The sequence below is a fragment of the Perognathus longimembris genome, chromosome 7 (assembly GCF_023159225.1).
Source record: "Perognathus longimembris pacificus isolate PPM17 chromosome 7, ASM2315922v1, whole genome shotgun sequence".
Taxonomy (NCBI): Eukaryota; Metazoa; Chordata; class Mammalia; order Rodentia; family Heteromyidae; genus Perognathus; species Perognathus longimembris.
The window spans coordinates 195,957-216,480 of record NC_063167.1 but is presented as its reverse complement, the minus strand read 5'-3'; the positions used below and the strand labels follow the sequence as shown (position 1 = coordinate 216,480).

At 56.2% G+C, this 20,524-nt stretch overlaps 1 protein-coding gene and 1 long non-coding RNA gene across 4 annotated transcripts in view; one reads left to right on the top strand and one right to left on the bottom strand.

The window, feature by feature from the left end:
• Positions 1–20,524, bottom strand: part of Agrn (agrin) — a 34,939-nt gene that overhangs the window by 3,284 nt on the left and 11,131 nt on the right. The window contains exons 1-33 of one of the 3 annotated variants that reach the window (XM_048350035.1): positions 17,121–17,358; positions 16,491–16,538; positions 10,302–10,517; positions 9,996–10,220; positions 9,685–9,909; positions 9,301–9,507; positions 8,089–8,307; positions 7,818–8,012; positions 7,526–7,726; positions 7,298–7,446; positions 7,121–7,226; positions 6,470–6,586; positions 6,225–6,389; positions 5,937–6,080; positions 5,725–5,849; positions 5,543–5,648; positions 5,118–5,450; positions 4,899–5,036; positions 4,352–4,479; positions 4,114–4,228; positions 3,918–4,037; positions 3,450–3,797; positions 3,150–3,342; positions 2,777–2,992; positions 2,220–2,449; positions 2,000–2,134; positions 1,709–1,808; positions 1,457–1,621; positions 1,149–1,260; positions 925–936; positions 605–721; positions 281–473; positions 110–197 (exon numbers count right to left, since the gene is read on the bottom strand). In XM_048350035.1, the coding sequence (XP_048205992.1) occupies positions 110–197; positions 281–473; positions 605–721; positions 925–936; positions 1,149–1,260; positions 1,457–1,621; positions 1,709–1,808; positions 2,000–2,134; positions 2,220–2,449; positions 2,777–2,992; positions 3,150–3,342; positions 3,450–3,797; positions 3,918–4,037; positions 4,114–4,228; positions 4,352–4,479; positions 4,899–5,036; positions 5,118–5,450; positions 5,543–5,648; positions 5,725–5,849; positions 5,937–6,080; positions 6,225–6,389; positions 6,470–6,586; positions 7,121–7,226; positions 7,298–7,446; positions 7,526–7,726; positions 7,818–8,012; positions 8,089–8,307; positions 9,301–9,507; positions 9,685–9,909; positions 9,996–10,220; positions 10,302–10,517; positions 16,491–16,538; positions 17,121–17,268 (5,339 nt within the window). In that variant the 5' untranslated portion in view covers positions 17,269–17,358. Of the gene's footprint in view, positions 1–109; positions 198–280; positions 474–604; positions 722–924; positions 937–1,148; positions 1,261–1,456; positions 1,622–1,708; positions 1,809–1,999; positions 2,135–2,219; positions 2,450–2,776; positions 2,993–3,149; positions 3,343–3,449; positions 3,798–3,917; positions 4,038–4,113; positions 4,229–4,351; positions 4,480–4,898; positions 5,037–5,117; positions 5,451–5,542; positions 5,649–5,724; positions 5,850–5,936; positions 6,081–6,224; positions 6,390–6,469; positions 6,587–7,120; positions 7,227–7,297; positions 7,447–7,525; positions 7,727–7,817; positions 8,013–8,088; positions 8,308–9,300; positions 9,508–9,684; positions 9,910–9,995; positions 10,221–10,301; positions 10,518–16,490; positions 16,539–17,120; positions 17,359–20,524 lie in introns of those variants that run through there. The other 2 variants (XM_048350033.1, XM_048350034.1) reach the window with 2 other exon arrangements.
• LOC125354446 lies at positions 13,185–19,507 on the top strand. The gene is made up of 3 exons (XR_007211491.1): positions 13,185–13,196; positions 15,120–15,124; positions 18,394–19,507. It is a non-coding gene; the product is annotated as an uncharacterized LOC125354446 (long non-coding RNA).

Here is a 20,524-nt window from a genome sequence, read left to right as displayed (position 1 = left end):
ACAGAGTTGGGAGGGTCGGGGTGTGAAGGGTTGGGCATCCACACCCTGCATGGTGTGCATAGACAAGACCAGACAGTAGAATGGGTGCCTGACACTGGCAATGAGTTACCTCTCCGTCACTGCATTGAGGAACTCAATATAGGTCTGTCCATCAAAGGCCAGTGTCTCCAGGTCCCCCGCAGATTTTTCAACCAGTCCTGGAAAACAGGTGGAATAAGGCAGGCCCCAGGTGTGGTCTCCAGGTTGCATCTAGCCTCAGCCCTGTACCACCAATGCTCACCCTTCTCACAGTGTTGCCCTGAGAAGCCCCCAGGACACAGGCATTCATAGCCAGCTTCCTTTGGGAGACATGAGGCCCCGTTGAGGCAGGGGTGTCCTGAGGCTTGGGTACAAGGGTGATCTGCAAAGGATGAGACATCCACCACCTGCAGCATGTGCTCCTGTGTCAGCAGCTGGTGGCCTTTAAGGGAGATCTGCAGGGGGAAAGAGGAGTGCCTTCAACCTCCCTGTTTAGACGGACCTCACCTGGAACAGAGTCCCCCTCCACAACAGCCCTTCCTCCACCTTGGAGAGCTCTTGGCAGGCCCCTCTGCACCCCTCATACCAGCTGCATGGCGCCATTGAAGCCAGATGACACTGCGGCAGCCCGAGCCAGCTTGCTGAAATCAGGAGCCCCCCCTACATAGAGCGGCTCCTTGAGGTTAAGCATGGTGTGTGGCACCTGTTGGAGGTGAGGGGTGAGGGGCCATGGTAACAGGCTGAAATCCCAGACCAGAGGGCCCACTACCCGATGCCCCACAGCCAGCCCCCACTAGCTAAGAGGCAGAGTTAATCACACAGAAATGGAAGATGTGGGTCTTAGTGGGAAGGAGCTACGCTAGGGGTGGGCACAGGAGATGGTGAGCTGGGTGAGGCAGACAGTACCTTGCGGGATTTCTGACATCCGGAGAACGGGTGGGGGGTTGCAGAGCAAGAGCCAGAGAGCAGTGGGGGGCAGAGAGGAGACAGACCCAGACACAGGACAGACGAGAGAAAACAGTTCTGTGAGAGGTGACCATGGGGGGCTGCCAAGCCCCTGGGGAAGGAGGAGGGAGGCAACAGGAGCAGGCAGGAGAGGGTGGGGCGATCCACATGCCTCAGATACTCACTGGAGACTCCCCCAGCACACGGGGCCCGTCGCCCACACGAAGGGCACCCTTGCGGCCATTTCGCTCCACTGAGACCCTGGTCCAGGTACCTAGGGCTATGGGCTCCTTGCTCCTGCAAGGGGGCACCATGAGTAGGCTCTGGACTCTACCTATCCAGGGTCCAAGTGCCATGGGCCCACAACCTTGTCCCCACCCAGGACCAATCCCAGGTTCTCCCTGTGGTCCACCTGGGTAGAGGCCCAGGACCCACTCCTGGGCCTCTTGAGCCAGGACCCATTCTGACCCCCAGCCCACTCGTGCCTGCTCACCTGATGACTGCAGCCCCCTTGCCCAGATCGTAGCGGAACTCCAGGTGCCCATCGCGCAGGGCCAGGGATACAAAGTCCCCCTTGCCATCCGTCTTCTGCCCATTGTAGAAGAGCAAGCCATTGGGGTCACGGGCCAAGAACACCACCTCCAGTTCCATCTTCTCCCTGTGGCCATGTAATGTTATAGCTGTGTGTCACTGTCCCATAGGCAATGGAGTAGCTTCTCCCCCACATCCCTCCTGCCCTACTGACCCCAGGTCTCTCTCAAAGGTGTGCAAGCCTTTCAGTTCCAGGTAGGAGAAGCCACTGAAGTCAGCCAGGAAGGGCTGAGAGCTGGAATCCCTCTCCAAGACTGTGGAGGACAGGACAGTGGTCACACAAGACTAGAGGCCCTACCCCCTGGGTCTCCTGCACTACTGCAACCCAGCATCTAACCGAATGTAACTCTAACACCAGCTTGAACACAACCCCAAACTGGACAAGCCCACCCAAGAATCCGACTCTGACCCTTCTCCTCCCCACAACAGCCATGCATGCCCCCACCTGTCTGGCAGAGGGCGCCCCCACGTCCCAGGGGGCACTCGCATTTGGCCCCACCCCTAGGCAGCACACGGCAGGAGGCTGCCCCATGGCAGGGGTTCGGCTGGCAAGGGCTCTTTTCATCTGCACAGGTCGGACCTAAAAGGAGATTGGATGAGGGCCTCAATGGTACAAGGCCCCGCCCGCAACACTTGGTTTCCCTCAGCATCTGGCTGGCCCTCACCAAAGCGGCCAGGCGGGCACTGACAGTGGAACCTGCCGGATCCCAGCGCCCGGCATGGAGCTCCGACATGGCAGGGGCTAGGCAGACAAGGGTTGTCCCCACACTCTCCCACATCAGAGCTTCGGGTGGCCATCCCCTGCCAGTTGCTGAGCTCTAGCTGCTGGTTGTTAATGTCCAGTAGACGGATGCAGCCCCTCAGGCCGACACCAACAGAGGTCCTCTCAAGCACCCTGTGCCAGGAGGATACAGGGTCAGCAGTAGGCTCTAACCACCTACGGTAACCTCACCCCCCCCCCCCCACTTTCTATGCTCCAGGGGTTGCCAGTCTCACAGGGCTGAAGTCAAGGGTCAGAACAGAAGGTCAGAGCCAGCCCAGCCCCTCTTCAGAGACCACCCCCTCCCCTGAAAGCATGCTGTACACAAGAGGAGCAGGAACCAGTGGAGGATCAGGGGCTGGGTTGAGGTCAAGGTTACAGCCATCACCATCCCTCCCACCATCCCACAGTGAGATCAGGGCCTGGGTCAGCTTCTTGGTGGATCACCCAACTCCTGCTCACACAGCAGCCTGGTCCTTTGAGATGCCGCCCACAAAGAGGTCTGTGTCCAAGTTGAGGCCATCGGTGCCACTGGGGCTCTCACCCACAACAGGGGTCTCACCATCCACCGAGAGTGTGCCCTGGCGCCAGTGCCGAGACAGTTCTAGGCGGTGCCACTGTCCAGGTTCCACTGGCACCAAGCTGGTCAGCACTGCTGGCCCTGAACCTGTGTCAAACCTAGGGACAAGAGGTATTCAGAATGGTGGTCTGGACCCATTGCTAGCCCAGCCCACCCCATCCCACCTACGGCCCAACACAGACATGCCCTCTGCTTTCACAAGGCCTGGGACCTGGTCTGCTCATATTCAGATGCCCTGCCCTTTGTTCTGCCTACCTGAGCTGTACACGACCACCTAGCAGTGCCAGTGCCAGGAAGTCCTTGCCACGTGCATTGCCATTGTAGAGCAGAAGTCCCTGAGGCTCCAGAGCCCGGAATTCCAGTGCCAGGCGGAGTGTGTGGTAGGCACGCAGGGTAGGGAAGGCAATAAAGGAGTGGCCTCCAAAGGCTGGCACAGAGGAGCGGAGCACTGCGGGAGCAGAAGAACTAGCTAGAGGAGTGTCCTGTGAGCTGACCCTGCTCATCCCAGGTCCTTCCCCACATTGCCTTCCTACCCTCTGGGAAGATGACCCTTACCCTCTTCACAGACAGTGCCTCCTCTGCCTGCAGGGCAGCTGCAGGTAAAGCCCCTGCTGGAGTCTTGGTCCTGGCAGGTCCCCCCATGGAGGCAGGGCTGGGAATCACAGGGAAGTGACAGCTGATGGAGACCTGGAGGCAGAGGCCTGTCACGGCTGGAGGCAGTGGTGGGGGGCCGGCGAGTGGTAGGGGGAGCTGTGGTCCTGCCAACGGGCCGGCTAGTGTGAGTGGGGTAGACACGAGGGGTCACAGCAGAGGAGGGCAGTCGGCCCACAGTGGTTGCTCTGGCGGTGGCCACGGCAGCCGTGGCTCCTGTTGCAGCTCCCGTGAAGAATGCTGGAAACCAGTCTGTGGGGTGAGGGAGCTGTTAGGTCCCCCAAGGACCAGGGAACACAGAGGGCTGGCAGGGTTCGGGGAGGGGGGAGGCGAGGGTGGGGACAGGCAAGTCATAGCCCAGCCCGAACTCACCAAAGTCCATGAATCGCACATGTTCCTGAAGAGGTTTCCTCACCACCAAAGCCCGGCGTCTGGATGCCTGGATCTGCCGGAGCAAGGCCCGGCCCACATCGGGTGCCTGATAGGCTGTGGCTGAGAGAAGGTGGGTGCTGAGTATGGTCTGGTACCATGCAGCTCCCACCCACCAACTCCTGGGAAGGGGCCTCACTGGGGTCAAAGTGTACATCCACAATGGCACGCACTGATCTGCCAGGCCCCAGGTCCCTTAGACGGACACTTCGGTAGTCCTTCTTAACATCTGAGTTCCGGAACAAGTCGTCCAGCTGCAGAGAAAGTGGGTGAGAACACTGGGCATGTCCAGGCACTGCCAGAACTGTCAGTTGGTCCCCATGGGTCAATCCTCCTGGTCCTCCTAGGAGGACTTCCCCACCACCTTGCCCCAATACCGTGCTCTCAATGCTCCTAGCAGTCTCCCCAAACAGTTCTGACTTGGGGTCAGCCATTTCCGGTGTGTAGAACAGCTCCTGCCCCTCGACCCCCTCAAGCTCCAGCACTCCCTGGAACGCCTTGGTAGCTGTGGAAAAGGGGCAGTGAGGGCCTGCTCACAGCCCAGCCTCCTTGGAAGCCATGGGCTCAGGCCCCACAGCAAGCCACATAGGACAGGGAAAGGTTAGTCAGATGATCATGTGGTTAGTCAGTGGGGACCCCAGGGTAGGACTGGCATCAGTTACCAAGTGGCTCCTAGGAGCAGTTGCCCCAGGTTGGCTTGCAAGGAGAGAGAAGGATTAGGTACAGGGTCCTGGGCACACATGAGCATTCAAGGGCTGAGACCACAGAATGCATGCATGTGCTGACCTTCCACACCCCCACACATGCGTGTGCCAAAGCCTAAAGCCCACAACTCTGTACCAACCTGCTACCAAGGGTGAGGACAGCACCCTGGAGTGTCCAGGCTGCTTCTCAAGCTCCACCTTGTCCTGGTCACCCACTTACCAGGACAGTTGGAGCCCTCTGCATCCAGGGAAGGTGTTTTGCCATCTGAGCAGCAGCCCAAGGGTGAGTTGTAGCAGGAAGCCCTTTCGACAGACAGCCCGTGGGTGACCACACCGCTGCCATCAGGAGGCTCGAGGCCTGCGGAGGTACACAGCCTGAGCCTAGCCTCTATGAGGGGAAGCCTCTGAGTCCTACCCCATCTCTGAGGCCCCTACTTACCCCTGGAGCCGCCCCCACTGGCCTCCTGGTCCCCACTCAGCTCCTCATCACCACTCCCATCAGCACTGCCGGATTCACCAAAGGCAGACACGGCGAGACTGGATACAGTGGAGGGTGCTATGGGTGGCAGAGTCAGTGTGGGCTGCACAGTGGCCCTGGGGAAGCTAGCTGTGGTCTGAGGCAGTGATGCTGGAGGAGGGGTGGGCCAAGCATGGGGGGTGCTGCTGGGAACCCGCGGGAGGGTGCTGGGTGAAGGTGGCCATGCCTTGCTCAAGACACGCCCTGGGCTGGTTCCGGTCACCGAGGTTGGATAAGTGGCAGGAACAGCAGCCTCTGCAAGGAAAGGGGAGTCAGGTGGAGGGGGCTAGAGTCAAGGTGGGGCCTTTCCTTCCAGTCAGTTCTGGGTAGTGGCTCCTGGGCCTCACCCTGACAGGGGCCAAGGCTCTGGGTGGAGATGTTCAGCCTCTGGCGGCAGGCGATGGTCCTCATCTGGCACTCACTGCCATAGGTGACGCCGTCTGACCCACAGACCTGGAGCACAGGGCAAAGGTGCTCGGGCAAGACCTCTCTCCCTACCCCCCTGCCCTCCACGTGCTCCATCCCTCACCTTGGTGGCACTGGCCTCCAGGCAAGGGAGGACTGGACAGATACAATGAGCAGAACCGCCCTCCTCCACACAGGAGGCACCGAACTCACAGCGCATCTCCACACAGGTCTCAGGTGCCAAGGCATCTGGGGTAGGCACAGGACAGCCCTTACTGGTTTGGCCCACATCCTCCAACACCGAGAGCACTGGGTCAGCACTGGCCCTGGCCTCACCTGCCTCACATCCAGCAGAGCCCAGGACTTGACCACCTGGACACTGCCCGCACTTGGGACCAGCCACACCAGGCCTACAGGAGCACAGTCCAGTCATCTGCTCACAGTCATCCCGCACAGCACCCCGGGGGTCACAGTTGCAGGCTGGAAGGAAGGAAGACTCTGACGTTTGCACCTGAACAGGCATCCCCAGCTGACAGGGAGCCCTGTCAAGACAAAGGTCAGGCCAGGGCCCAAGCAGAGCAACAAAAGCAGGTAGGAAGGAGTGCTTAGAGCTCAGTCACTCACGAGTACAGCCACTTTGGCCATTAGTGACAATGCCACGGAAGTTCCAGAAGCCAGGCTCACATCGGTCACATCTGAGGCCACCCACACCTGGCCGGCAGGAACACTGGCCTGTGGCTGGGTCACAGGTGCCCCCATAGGAGCCATGCGGGTTGCACTGGCAAGTCCCTATAAAGGGAAGGAGCACCAGTCCATTACAGCTGCACAGCTCCACGGGGGCAAGGTCAGAACTGGGCTTGAATACTCACTGGGGCAGCCAGCCAGGCCCACACCCCGGGCAGCAGTGACATTATCCTGGCAGCAGCCGTATGGTGTCTGGGTACAGTGTGTTAGGGCCTCAGGCAAAAATGGGGCCAATGTGGTACCTATAAGAAGAGGCATAGGGTTCAAGACTTGATGCAGTGCAAAATTTCCACACTGAGCCCAGTTACTTTGCTTCTCCCTCACTACTCAGTCCTCTTGACACCAACTCCCACGAAGGTCTGAGAAGCTGTGTTTGAGGTTACAGGAGAGGCTGATACATCACACAACAGAACATGGCTGTAAATGCAGGATCCAGAATCCACAAAACAGAGACTACACATACACAGAATACTCCAACTTCATGGACATCCAGCCTCAGGCACACGCAACCAGATCCCCTTAAGTATGTTTTTAAAATACACGTGAACACGGGTGCATGCATGCACCTACGTTTCTCTACAAGAGCACACACATGTGAAGGAACGCATGAACACGTATGAACGCACACATTAACATGCATGTACACAATTTTGTGGCAAATGTGATGTATTTACTGGATCAACAGCAGCATCCGCTTCCTCAGTACCCAGCCAGTACCCCTCCAGATGTATGCTGTGCAGTGTGGTGTGGTGTGGTACGGTACGGTGCTCACTTACCGCGGCAGGCTCCTTGAACAGCCACATACAGTTCCCGCTGTGACTCGCACCTGGCCTTCTTCAGGTCACACTCTGTGTCGTAGGTGACACCATCTGAGCCACACACCTAGAGGAGCGGTGTAAGTGAGCGCAGCCTCCGCCCCTTCCCTCACCACCACCTGGAACCAGGGAGCTTACCGGGCTCCTCAGGACACTCTGGCAGCTAAAGTCACAGACACATGGCCCATCCTCCGAGTCCTCATCCCAGATGCCACCACGCTGCACGCAGAGCTCCTGCTCACACTCATTGTCCTCCCCAGAGCCAGAGCCTCCCGAGCCACACTCGGCTGCAGAGGAGAGAGGAGTTACCCCGGTTCTCCATCCGAGGCTGGTGCCCAGCAACAACCCTGCACTGCCCAAACCTACTCTGTTCACATGGCCCCGGCCGGGCTTCCTCAATGTGTGTCTGCTGCTGGCAGGCAGCTTCCTGCAGTTCACACACACTGCCATAGGTGATGCCATCGCTACCGCATACAGGGCCAGGCGGGGGGCGCTCACACCGAGGACATACGCACTGTCCAGAAGAGCACACTGCCCCAAAGGCACACACTGTGTCTCCACAGGTCTCTGTGGGAGATGGGTTGAGGCAGGGATCAGCAGACCCTGGCTAGGAAAGTCATGGGACCCCCCTCCTACCCAGCCCCAGGATCCCACTCACGGCAGTGCCCAGGAGAGGCCACATGCAGGCTGATCTGGTGTGTACAGGCATGGACATGCAGGTTGCACTCGCTGGCATATGTGCGCCCATCTGAACCACACACGGGTTGGGCAGAGGCCACACATTCGGAGGGACAGACACAGCGCCCAGTCTCCACCTCACAGAGGGCTCCAAAGCGGCACTGCCCACATCGGTCTGGGGAGAGGGCTCCATCACCATCCTGAACGGAAGCTAAACTCCCTACCCCCAGACCCACTTGCCCACTACTGACCACAGGGACCTTTGCGGGCCACCCGGATCTCCCGCCCGAGGGTGCAGGCCATAGCCTCTAGCTCGCACATGCTGCCATAGGTGACGCCATCGCTGCCACACACAGGATCGTAGACGCCTGGGCACACCTGCTGGCACTCGCACACAGCTTCCCCATTCCTCACAGTACACGTTGCCCCAAACGCACACTGCACCCCACGGCACGGGGACGGGGCCTGGGCTGAGGAAAATGTGGCCCTCAGCCCAGATGCTCCCCCAGCTGTGGACAAAGCCCCTGCCACCCCCACCACCCCCGCAGCAGCCCCTCTCTGGGTTGGGATGACAGAGGAAGAGCCAGATGCATAGGACACAGCAGAGAAAGGGACAGACACATGACAGAGGTAGATGGGGGACACAAGAGTCTTCTGACTGCCCACAGTGGGCCACTGGTCCCTGATGGCCAGCAGCCCCAGGATACCCCCAACACATATAGGGGGCGCTTTCTCCATGGGTTGGGGGACACTGCACCCCAGAGTCACACCCAAGACTGCAGTGGGGAGGAGGTGTCTGTCCACTTGCTCTGAGGACCACAAGGCCAGGCAGCAGTGAGCCACCCCCCACCAGCCACGCCAGGGGCAGACCTCGGGCTGTGGGCTCCTGGCAGACAGGCGCGGCACCTCATCCTGCCAGCAGGTCAGGCTGGAAGACACAAGAGGCGGGGCCAAGAGGGAAGGAAAGACCAAGAAGAGACAGACATAGAAAGGAAGACCAGAAAGATGGACAGAGCACCAATCAAGATGGACACAGAGGCAGGCAGGACTACAGCAGCTGCAGCCTCGAAAGGACCCACTGGCTACTGTCCAGCTTCCTCCATCTTCCATTGGCCCTTCAGCACCCAAATGAAATTCCACCCCCTAAGGGGGCTGTAGGCTGTGTGTGTCCCAAGAGCAAGAACAAGGAATCCCCAAAGCCATGTATATTTCTGCCCACCCAAGTAGATTGTACCCCATGCCATATGGAACAGGTAGACCAGAGGACTTGCAGGGGAGACAGTGGCCAAGTGCAGGTCTCCCTCTGCCCCACAACTTCCCCAGGTACCGTCTTCAAAGCCTCCACCCACCCCCCAGGGGAGAACCCCAGGAGTCACATCATGAGGGATGAAGATGGCATATGACGGTGGGTAAGGGCTGATGCAGGACCGACCACTCCCAGCACGGGCCTGGGGTGTGCTCACCACATGGGCCCTGGTGCTTAGGGGGGATGGCGCGCTGCTGCCGGCACTCAGCCTGCTGGCGCCAACAGTCGTTGTCATAGGTGCGCCCATCCTGGGCACACACAGGTCTATAGGCTCCATCACAGATGACCTGGTCACAGGAGCAATGGGGGCGTCCATGGCGGGATAGACACACAGCATTGAACTGGCAGGCCTCCGCACACCGCTCTAGGGGGAAGCAAGGAGGTCAGAGAGGCCAAAGCACCCTTTCAGCCGCCCACCACGCGCAAGAGACCCGAAGGAGGTGCTGAGTGAGGACACGCTGTACACAGGGAGGGCAGGCGTTGTGGGGGCCTCTTGAGTCCTATTGTGGCAGAACCACTGCTCTCCCTGGGAGCCACACACCTCGAGGCTGGCACTGGCCTGCATGCGCTTTCTGGACGAGCAGGCCACGGGCAGCTATGGTACGGTCCATGACACAGTCGTTCTCGTAGGTGACCCCGTCATCCCCACACACAGGCGCCTGCTGGGAAGGGCAGCTCTCTGGACGCAGGAGCATCTCAGGGCGCCGTGTGTGAGGGTCCACGCGGCAGAGGCGGCTCAAGTCGGCCAGCAGACCCTGGCAGGGGTCTGCACGGGAAGGTGAGAGTCAGGGCTGTCACCACATTCACAGGAGGAGTGACCTACAGAGGAGTCTCAAAGAGCGTGGCACTTACCACAGGGACCACTGAATTTCCTGAAGATGTGTTCTTGGCGGGTGCAGGCATGGTGTCGCAGCTGGCACTCGCTAGAGTAGTTAATGCCATCACTACCACACACAGTGCCCTCAGGAGCCCCGTGGCAAGTCGCAGGACACAAACACGAGGCAGTCTGCCCATCGGGTGAGCGTGCACAGGTACTGCCATAGCTGCAGGTCACATTGGCACAGGGGTCCGGGGATCCTGTGGGTGGGCAGGGTGGGGTCATGCAGGCTGCCTGCCCTGCCTGCGCACCAGGCTGAGCCACCCATGCCCTGCACTCACCACAGGGCCCACGGCGGAGCAGGCGGATGCGCCGCTGCTGCCTGCACTGAGCACGCTGCAGCTCACACTCATTGCTGTATGTTGAGGAATCTGAGCCACACACGGGTGCCACTACCAGGGGACAGGGACTCTTCTTGCACACACAGGAGGCTCGGCCTGGATCTTCCACACTGGGCTCACATACGGCCCCAAAGCCACACAGCATTCCCCTGCACACTGGAGTTAAATGTGAGGAGGGCTGTTGGAGTCCAAGCACACTTTCTAGAGTGCCAGGACACAGGGAGCCACAGTAAGCCCATGACAAGACCCTGGGAGGCAAGCAGTCACTAAACCCCATAGCCCATTCACACCCCCAGACACACACACGTGTTCACACATGTTCAAGTTCACACACAGCCACCAGGCCACAGACAGCCAAGGTAAAGCCCATGATGAGCCCCTGGAAGGCAAGCAGTCATTTACTAAACCCCACAGTGTATTCACATACATACATACATACATACATACATACATACATACATGTTCACACATGTTCAAGTTCACACACAGACACGTGTGCCCACCATAGCCTGCATTGACATTCGTAGGGCCTCATCCTCTTTCATTCCTTTCCCTGTAAGCCCCCCTCATCCCCCCCCCGCCCTTCCCCCAAGGGAGAATATTCTCCCTCCACTCCCTCTCCATTTACAGGGCATCCACTCCTGGCCCACTTCAGTGGGCCCTAGCAGACAGCAAGAAAGAGTACCATGGATCTTCCAGCTCTGCCCACATTAGTCTCAGAGCCGCTCTCCTCCCACTGAAGACCAGCCTCCAGTCCTCTAAATAGATCCAGAAAGCACCTTTACTCTCTGACTCAGACCTCTTGAAGCCCAGAGCTCTGCCCTCTCCCTCTCCCTGCACCCAGCCTTCCTTCTCAGTAGGCCTCCACTCTAGAAACGCATTCCACAGACCTGCCCTCAACCTGTCTCTTCTGTCCCCCAAACTCAACTCAGGCACCCTCCTCCTTCCACGGCTCCTCAGTGCACACTCCTCCCAGCCTTCCCAGGCTCAAGCTGATGGTGGTATCTCTCCCTTGGGTCCCTCAGGTACCTCCCTCTGTCCTCTGGAGCCCCCACCTCAGGAAATGTCCTCACCTAAGCCCTCTGCCACATACTGTGTGGTGCTCCCAGAATCAGTGTCACATACTGGCCAGTTACTTCATTTTCTAACATTTTAGTTCTCAGCAGAAGCAACGTCCAACACACACACCTTGTCCCTACCCTCTACAGCAAATCATAGCAGGCTCAGGGAGGAGCCTGCCATTGTCCACCAAGCAGACAAATGAAGAAAATAATACCAGGGTTGTTATGGCCAGGCTCTGCAGTTACCCTCTGAGCACAGCCTGGGCAAAGTAGGCTTCTGAAGGGCTGCAGCTGTCTGGATCTAATAAATGTTTAATTGGGACCAATTATCATTAATAAGTCATGGGGTGGGGTGAGGTCCTCATCACCTAGAATGCTTGGAAATAAAGCGGAAAACCCCTCTTCTCATCTTCTATGAGTGAAAGGTGCACCAGGGGCTGGAACCACAGCAACAGCCCACTCTAGCCTCTCTCAGCTGTTCTCCTAGTGTCAGAGTGCCATTGCCCTTATCTTTGGAAAAGGCAGAGTACAGGGGCCTCAGTCTGCCCTCTCTGAACCCACCTAAGCTCCTATCTACACACACACACATACATACACACACACACCACCACCACCACCACCACCACAGTGCCCCTCAGATCCTGGAGGCAAGGTCCCTTTCTGTCTCAGTGTCCCCTTCTGTGAATGGGAACAGTGGGCCTACTTCTCAGGGCTCTGGAGTGAAATAGACTCTTGTGAAGTGCACAAGAGGTATGCAAAGTTGTGTGGGGACATGTGCAGTATACACAGTACGGTTCTTATTACTAGCAGAATCCCCTATCCCAGTTCAAACCATGTCCATTCATGGCCCCTCATTACACCAGGCCATCACCTCCTTTCCCTCTCTCCCTCTCTCTTCCCAGTAGTTCCCTCACACTTGGCCCTCTCTTGGCCAAGGCTCTTGGGACTCCCAGGCCAGATCCTATACTCTTGAGCCTTAGCTGGACTTCCTGAACAAGGTCTCCCTTGAGGGTCCAATTCCAGAGTCAAGGACCTATGTCTGCCTGTTCCCAGCACCAGGTGACACCGTCATAGCAAAGGGGGAAGTCACAGTGGAACAGATGGTGCATGTCTATGTCTCTTGGACTTACTCTTTCCATCTGGTTGCCCTGGCCTTGCCAGACCTCTCCACAAGGTTCTGACCCCACAGCCAAGGACACTACCAAGAACATCACCAAGGGCTGGGGATATAGCCTAGTGGCAAGAGTGCCTGCCTCGGATACACGAGGCCCTAGGTTCAATTCCCCAGCACCACATATACAGAAAACGGCCAGAAGTGGCACTGTGGCTCAAGTGGCAGAGTGCTAGCCTTAAGCGGGAAGAAGCCAGGGACAGTGCTCAGGCCCTGAGTCCAAGGCCCAGGACTGGCCAAAAAAAAAAAAAAAAAGAACATCACCAAGATGTTCACCTTGCTCCACACCCTAGCCCAAAGCTCAACCACAAGTCCCAACTGATGTCTCTGTATATGTGGTGCTAAGGAATTGAACCCAGGTCTTTTTTTTTTGGCCAGTCCTGTGCCTTGGACTCAGGGCCTGAGCACTGTCCCTGGCTTCTTTTTGCTCAAGGCTAGCACTCTGCCACCTGAGCCACAGCGCCCCTTCTGGCCGTTTTCCATATAGGTGGTGCTGGGGAATTGAACCAAGAGCTTCATGTGTAGGAGGCAAGCACTCTTGCCACTAGGCCATATTCCCAGCCCTGAACCCAGGTCTTCATGCATGCTAGGCAGTGTGTGTGTGTGTGTGTGTGTGTGTGTGTGTGTGTGTGTGTGTGTGTGTGTGTGATATATTCTTTCCTTAAACTCTTCTCATTGTTTAAAAAAGAGTCAGATGGGGTCAGGGTGGAAGTGTTGCTCAGTTGATAGAGCAGTAGCCAATGAGCAAAAGCACCAGGTACCAAGCTCAAGTCCCAGTTTCAGACCAAAAAAGTGGGATTGGGAGTGGGATTGGGAGATAGGTACTGGTAGCTCACACCTGTAATTCTAGCTACTAAGCAGGCTGAGATCTAAGGATCCCAGTTCAAAGACAACCCGGGGAAGAAAAGTTTATGGGATTCTTATCCCCAATTAACCACCAAAAAGACAGAAGTAGAGTTGTTGCTCAAGCAACAGAGTGCTAGACTTGAGCAAAAAAGCCAAGCAAAGGATGTCCAGGCACTGAGTTCAACCCCAAATACTGGCATGCACATGGGCATGTGCACATGCATGCACACACACACACAAAAGACTGAGAATCACCATCTCCACGAAGCCCTTCCTCTTCCTCAATGAACTCAGGATCCCTTAAGGTGCTTAAGGGGTGCTCACATACATTCCATTGATACTTCACCACAGCCTGTTTATGTACCTTTCCTCCTTGTTGGGCTAGACCACAGAAGCTCAAGGCAAATATGACCGAGAAGAATAGGTACAATCCGAGACCACCTGCAGACAGGTGTACACTCATTCACATTCTCACAGAGGCACAAGGGGAGTTATCATTACAGCGACACCAGGCTGGGAATGTGGCTTAGTGGTAGAGTGCTTGCCTAACATTCATGAAGCCCTGGGCTTGATCTTACCACTGAAACAGAATAAGCCAGAAGTGGTGCTATGGCTCATGTGGTAGAGCGCTAGCCTTAAGCAAAAGAAGCTCAGGGATAGTGCCCAGGCCCTGAGTTCAAGCCCCAGGACTGGCAAAAACAACAACAACAACAACAACAGTTATGCCTCTGGGTATAGGAATGCAGAGGGAAGCAGAGAATCTTGAAGGTCTCCAAAAAAAGCCATAATGCTAAAACAGCAAAGTCAGTGTCAGATTCTGTGTGCTCCTGGTCACTGCCTACAAAACCTCTCAGAAATTCAGGAACATACCCACACCTCCAAAGGGTCACTTCTGGGAACCCCTGGGGGAGCCTCTCCCTGGCTGCCAAGCTTCCTGCCTAGGCAATCTCTCCATGCACTGTTGGAGGCCGAAGGGGCTTTTTATAACACGAATTTGGTAGTGGTGGGTCTACCTAACTTCTCTTCCTGCCTCTGGTGGGTTGTGGGGTAGAGCAGATGCCCCAAGCCCTGCCTTGTCCCCACATGTGTGATGTGAATGCCCAGCTGTGAAGTGGCCACAGATGTGAATGCCCAACTATACAGTGGCCACGTTTGTGCCCCCAAGTGTACAACAGACAGCTTGGTGTTGATGGGCAACCCCCAGTGGAGCTGTGGGGAGAACCATGTAAAGAAAGGATGTTTGGCAGCATTCTGGATGTCAGGAAAGGGGATTGATAATGCTGAAAAGGGGCAAACGCAACCTGAATGAGTCCAGGCAGCCTCAGGCCTCTTGCCCATGAGCTATGAACATTCATGTCCAGTCTCAGGCCCCAGGCCAGTGCACCCCTGTTTTGTCCTCATGACCTATCCCACTCAGAGGGCTTGAGTCCCTTCTTGTAGGGACTTGTCAGGTCACATCCTCCTGTCTCCCAGTCCAGGAAGAGGGCAGAGAGGTAACTACTCAGCCATCTAATACTGGTCTCCAGTCCCTGTAGCTCCAGCAGATATTGAAGGCCACACACCACATAGTGTTGCCCCACTACTCTGACTCAAAGGGCTCCTGTATCTCAGCAGGGACACCCATTTTGCAGGCAGAGGCCCCTTAGGGTCCAAGGCTTCTCTCCCTACAACCCAGGCCAGGCTGGGTTGAGCCTCTGTGGTCTTTTGGAAGAAACCTAGAGAAGATCACTGCTGTCAGGGGCCCCCCCCTCACATATATACAGCCCCAAGCCACTATTCCCACCACTCCAGCCTTGCATTGCCACACAGCCCAACTGTGTGGCCAAGTATGTCAGGAAGCACACTGCCAGCTTGCTTTACTACAATCCAAGGAATAAAGGATGGCTGTCTATAGATGATAGATGACCCTTGCCAGATGGCACCCAAATGGCTGCTGCCAAAGGGTATGAGAAGCCCATCCTGCACCCTTGAATCTAACTTCTGCGTGCCCAAGCTCCCCACTCACAAGGGAAAACCCCACTTCATTTCTCAGACTGCTGAGGCTCCCAGGGTGCCACGACCCCTTCTTTAACCTACTAGCACAGGGAAGTAGACAGAGGCAGGGAGGTCCTGCCAGTGCTAAACCTCCTCTTCCAGCTATTGTCTTCGACTCAAGACTCAGGAAGTGACCCAGACCGACTATGTAATCCAAGTTGCTTTCTGGGAGAACCCAGAGAGTGAGGCCCCCAATTCCCAGGATTCCAAAATCCTCCCACCTATGTTCTGCTGATGACAGAGTCATGGCCCTGCCCCACATAGGACAACTCTCATCCTTGTGACTTCTGTGAACCTGGACATGTTCCTACCCCGTAGAGGGCTTGTGATGGAAAAGATACTGAGAACAAAACTGGAAACTGCAAGGAGAGTCACAGACCACTCCTTTCCTTGTTTTCTTGCAACACTACTGCTACTTCTTCCCTCTACCTTTATCTTAATTACAGAGGCCCACATACCAAGTAGCACAGCTGGGAGGTCTTGCTCCATCCCACAAAGGAGTCAAAAGAGGTCACCTTTTGCATCTTCCCCACTCTAGCCTGCTCAGTCCTAGGGACAGACCCAGGCTTTCCAGGCCTCTCCCTCAGACAGCTGTCACTGGCCATGCAGAAGCCCTCTCCAACGCCAGCGCCAGCTCAGTGTCCCCTCAGTGATTCTATAACCAGCCCCACTCTTTCCTAAACAGGGAAAAGGGAGGACAAAGAGGAGGCAACTCCTTGCAAATCTCAGATGCCAGAGTCCCACCTCACAATGCATTGCTTGACATCATCTTACAACTTTTAGGTTCCAGGTTTAGCTCCTTCTTTTGAGGCTGAGGCCCAGTGAATTCGAAATCTTGTTTGGGTGCTAGTACCCCAAACCCCTGTGGACTCCTCAGAAAGGACTCAGGTTCCTTTGTTGAGCCTCCTCCCTCTATGAATGCACCTATGTACACACCTCAGAAAAACTCCAACAATAACTTCCCCCTCCATATGGCACCCCCACACTTGGCCTGTCACCACTGTGGCCCCCACTCACCATCAGGAGGTGTCAGAGGCACTGGTGTGAAGTGGGTCCCAGGTTTATCTGAAAAACAAAAACAAAAACAAAAAAACAAACCTCCAAGTTAGGCTCTTCTGAGCAGAGCCTTTCATCTCCAGTCCCTCTGTCCATCCATCCATACCCCTTCCCACCCATCAGAGATATGGGCTGGAGAGCCTGGGCAACTGAAGAATCCATCCTTGATACCTAAGGACTAGCTAAAACCTCAAGAAGAATGAAGACAGAAGCCTGTGCTTTTGACCTTCTAGCTGCAGGGGGGTGGGAGGGGCACGCAGGACAGGATTCAAGCTTCCTTAGTGAATACAGGCCTTGTCCCAGTTCCCAATTCCCCACCCCCAGTGCAGATATCCCCTTCCCATCTCTCAAGGTTGCTTGTGCAGCTCAAGATGTGGGTCAACCCCAACAAGGACCCAGGGACAGGTCTCAAGGGACTCAGGGGTTCAGAGTAACCACCCGGTCCTCAGAAGACAGAGATTGCCCATCTGAGCAATGTCATGACCCCTGGCATTGCTGTGACCCCACATGCTCTGTAACCCTTGGCCGCTAAGATGGAAGGCCTGGCCAGCAGAAGCAGGGCCGCTTGGGCCACACCCAGTGGCCACCTACAATTGTTGAGGAAGAGCAGCACTGCGAAGCCCAGTGTAGTTGTAGCCAGCAGAATCAGGCAGATGTTGCAGGGGATCATGAAGTACCGAACCAGCAGGGAGGCCCTGGGCTGTTGCCCAGGGCGACGCTCCAGTGGCAGCTGAGGCATGGCCCCAGGATCCAGCCCCCACTCTCAGGGCGTGAGGGTCCTTACGGAGCACCCTTAGGCCTCTTCAGGGCCACTCCCCCCATGCTGGGTCTTCTGGGAGAGCAGACAGCAGCCGTGCCCTCAAAGTTCAGCCAGAGACCGCCTGGGAGGTGCCAGGCCCTCCCCGTCCTCCAGGCTCATAATGAGAGGTAAGCAGGATTCTCCTGGAGCAGAAATCCCGGGCGTGGGCTCCGAGGCAGGGGACAGAGGACCACAGCCACCCGGGCTGGCCGGAACCCTTGAAACCCTTCGTTCTGTCCGCCAGCCGGCGCTGTCCTCTGGTGCTGTCCTCCGGAGCCCCCGAGCCCGTGCCGCTGAAGAGGCCGGGAGACGCGGGTGGCGGCGGCGCGGCGCGGCGCAGCAGGGCGGCGGCACGGCACGGCAGGCACGCCGCGGCACAGGGCCTGGTGTGCGCCTGGCAGAGGCGGGAGGAGCAACCACGTTGGAAAGAATAAAGGCCACTGAGATTTCCTCCAGCAGCAGCAGAGCTCTCCTCATCCAAGCCAGGAAACGGCGGTGGTGAGTGAGGGGCAGGGGCGCTGTGGAGGGAGGGCGGGGAGCAGAGACAAAGGAAGACGCCTCAGGGAACCCCAGCGCAGTCCGTGGGGGAGTCGCGGTTCAGAGCGCAGAGGAAGGGGGTGGGTGAGGGAAACGCCATAGGCAGCAAGAGAAGCGTACAAAAGGGACCAGGGCGCACGGCTAGGGATGGGGAGGGACTGGGGGAAGATGGTGCTGGGAAGACAGCAGAGCCCAGGGAGGGGTGGGGTAGACGGACGCAGGGTGGAGGGAAAGGGTGATGGTGTTAGAAAGGGGCAGGGGCTAAGGAAATGATTGGCCAGGGGCAGGGGTTGGGGAGGTGACAGTATTACAGGACAGAGGCAAAGAAAAGGAAGGGGTTGGGGCTAAGGGAAAACCCATGCTTGGGCAGGGACCAAGGACCTTGGCCAGGTGGGAGAAGCAGGAGCTGAGAATGTGGTGGGGTCACAGGCTAGGCAGGTCCTTCCTCCATTTGCAAACTGGCTATGAGATTTCTCAGTCACCACTGGAGATTTAGGCCTGTTTGAAGGACTCAATTCTGGGGTTCAGTGCTTGTCTTCAATGTATGTCTGCCAGTATTTATGTTCCTGTTGGTTCCACCCTGTTGTGGATGGGGGCCCTTAAGTCTTGAGGTGGGGGTGAGGTTTTGGGTCCAGAAATTGCTTTGACTACCCCTCTTTAGTAATTGACAGTAGCACATCAAATCACTCTTGTACCCAATTGTATATGATAAAAAATTCAAACAAACCATCAGCACTCTGAGCAGTCTCAAGTCTGGAGTGCTCCCCAAAGGCCACCCTGAGAACTCCAGAGCAGCTTATTCCAGCAGGAACAGGGGGAGGGGGCAGAGAAAGGCCTAACTGGAACCCTTAGCACGATGTAACTGGGTACAACTTTTCTATGAGGTCAGCCTTTTACCTGGCTTGTACCAAAAGTCCATTGAGTCTATAACTCCCACTACATTTGGGTGCACTGTGGGTTGGCAAAGCCCCATACAGGACTGCACCATCTCCACTATTCCTTCCTATCACATCCACCCAGGGGCACCAAGATATCATCATCCCTCCACTGGCTCTGCACACTCTACCACGTGCCCCTTCTCCAAGATAACGGCAAGTCCTTCCTGAACAGAGGGCTTCTTCTCTTGGCCAGGATAAACCATGTCAGGACCTGGGACACTCTCAAGTGTCCACCCACCTGAAATTACACTAACAGCACACACTCCCAACCTCACTGGATCCCCATCATACCAGGCTACACCAACCAGGCACACGCTACCATCAGGCCTCTGCATCTATGATCAGACAAATTGTTATTGCTTTGGCTACCAGTGCCACCCAGTGGTCACTCTCAGGCCTCATCTCAGTCATCTTGAGAAGACTACACCCACCTCCCTGGAGAGAGTCCTTTCTGGGGTCCTGATTTCACTGACACTGGCCAGAAATGGCTCTATTCTCACATGGTCTCAGTTGGGCTCTCCCCAAGGGCGCTCATTCCCACAGGTATCTAGCTGGAGCCCCTAGTTTGCCTACTCCCTCATCAAGCAGGTTCTTCCTAAGATCTCTCTATCCCACCTCATTGAGGGGCAACCACTTGGCACTCAGTGCCTACCCAGCTCCTCTGTTCTCATTCTTTTTAAAAATTAAATATCAATTTTATAGAAGGGTCCAATTTGGGGGCTGGGAATGTGGCTTAGTGGTAGAGTGCTCATCTAGCATGCATGAAGCCCTGGGTTCGGTTCCTCAGCACCACATAAACAGAAAAGGCCAGAAATGGTGCAGTGGCTCAAGTGGCAGAGTGCTAGCCTTGAGCAAAAAAAAGCCAGGGACAGTGCTCAGGCCCTGAGTCCAAGCCCCAGGACTGGCAAAAAAAAGAAAGGACCAATTCATAATTGGTCAGATGCCCCATATTAGAAAGCTTCCAGCACCACAATGATGCTAACAGAGCAAGCAAAAAATACCCCAGACAAAACAGCCTAAAGGTCTAGATTCTATTCAACAAAAGATTCCAAAGAAATGTGGCTGGGATTAGTGACCCCAGCACCTCAAGAAGTACCTGGAAAGCCAAGTGCAGGTGGCTTACTCCTATAATCCTAGCTACTCAGAAGGCTGTGATCTGAGGATTGAACTTTGAAGCCAGCTGGGGAAGGAAAGTCCCAGTGAGACTCTATCTCCAATTAACCACTCAAAAGCTGGAAGTGATGCTGTGGCCCAAGTGGTAGAGTGCTAGCCTTGAGCACAAAAAGGCTCAGAAACAGTGCACAGGCCCTGCATTGCAGCCCCACAACTGACGCGCGCGCGGGCACACGCACGCACACATACATACACACACACAGTATTGGGGAATAGAAGAAAAAAAACACCTAGAAATCCATATCTAGTCCTGGCTCTCTCTCCACCACACACACACCATGGAGTCTGCTCTCATTCTTTCCCATCCCACACAGCCATACACATACTGTCACATGCCACATAGGAGTCCTCCCTGCTCCATTACAGGTGTCCCATAACCCATGTTTTGGGTCTCCCCATCTCATGTGGTCCCAAATCTACCATTTAGTGAAACCTTGCAGAAAATCCAAAATAAAGTGGGGTCGCCCAAACTATACCTTCAAAGTCCAGGGTAGCAATCCATCAACCACCTGAAGACTCAGTCCCCTGGCTGGCCTCACCCTCTCCTC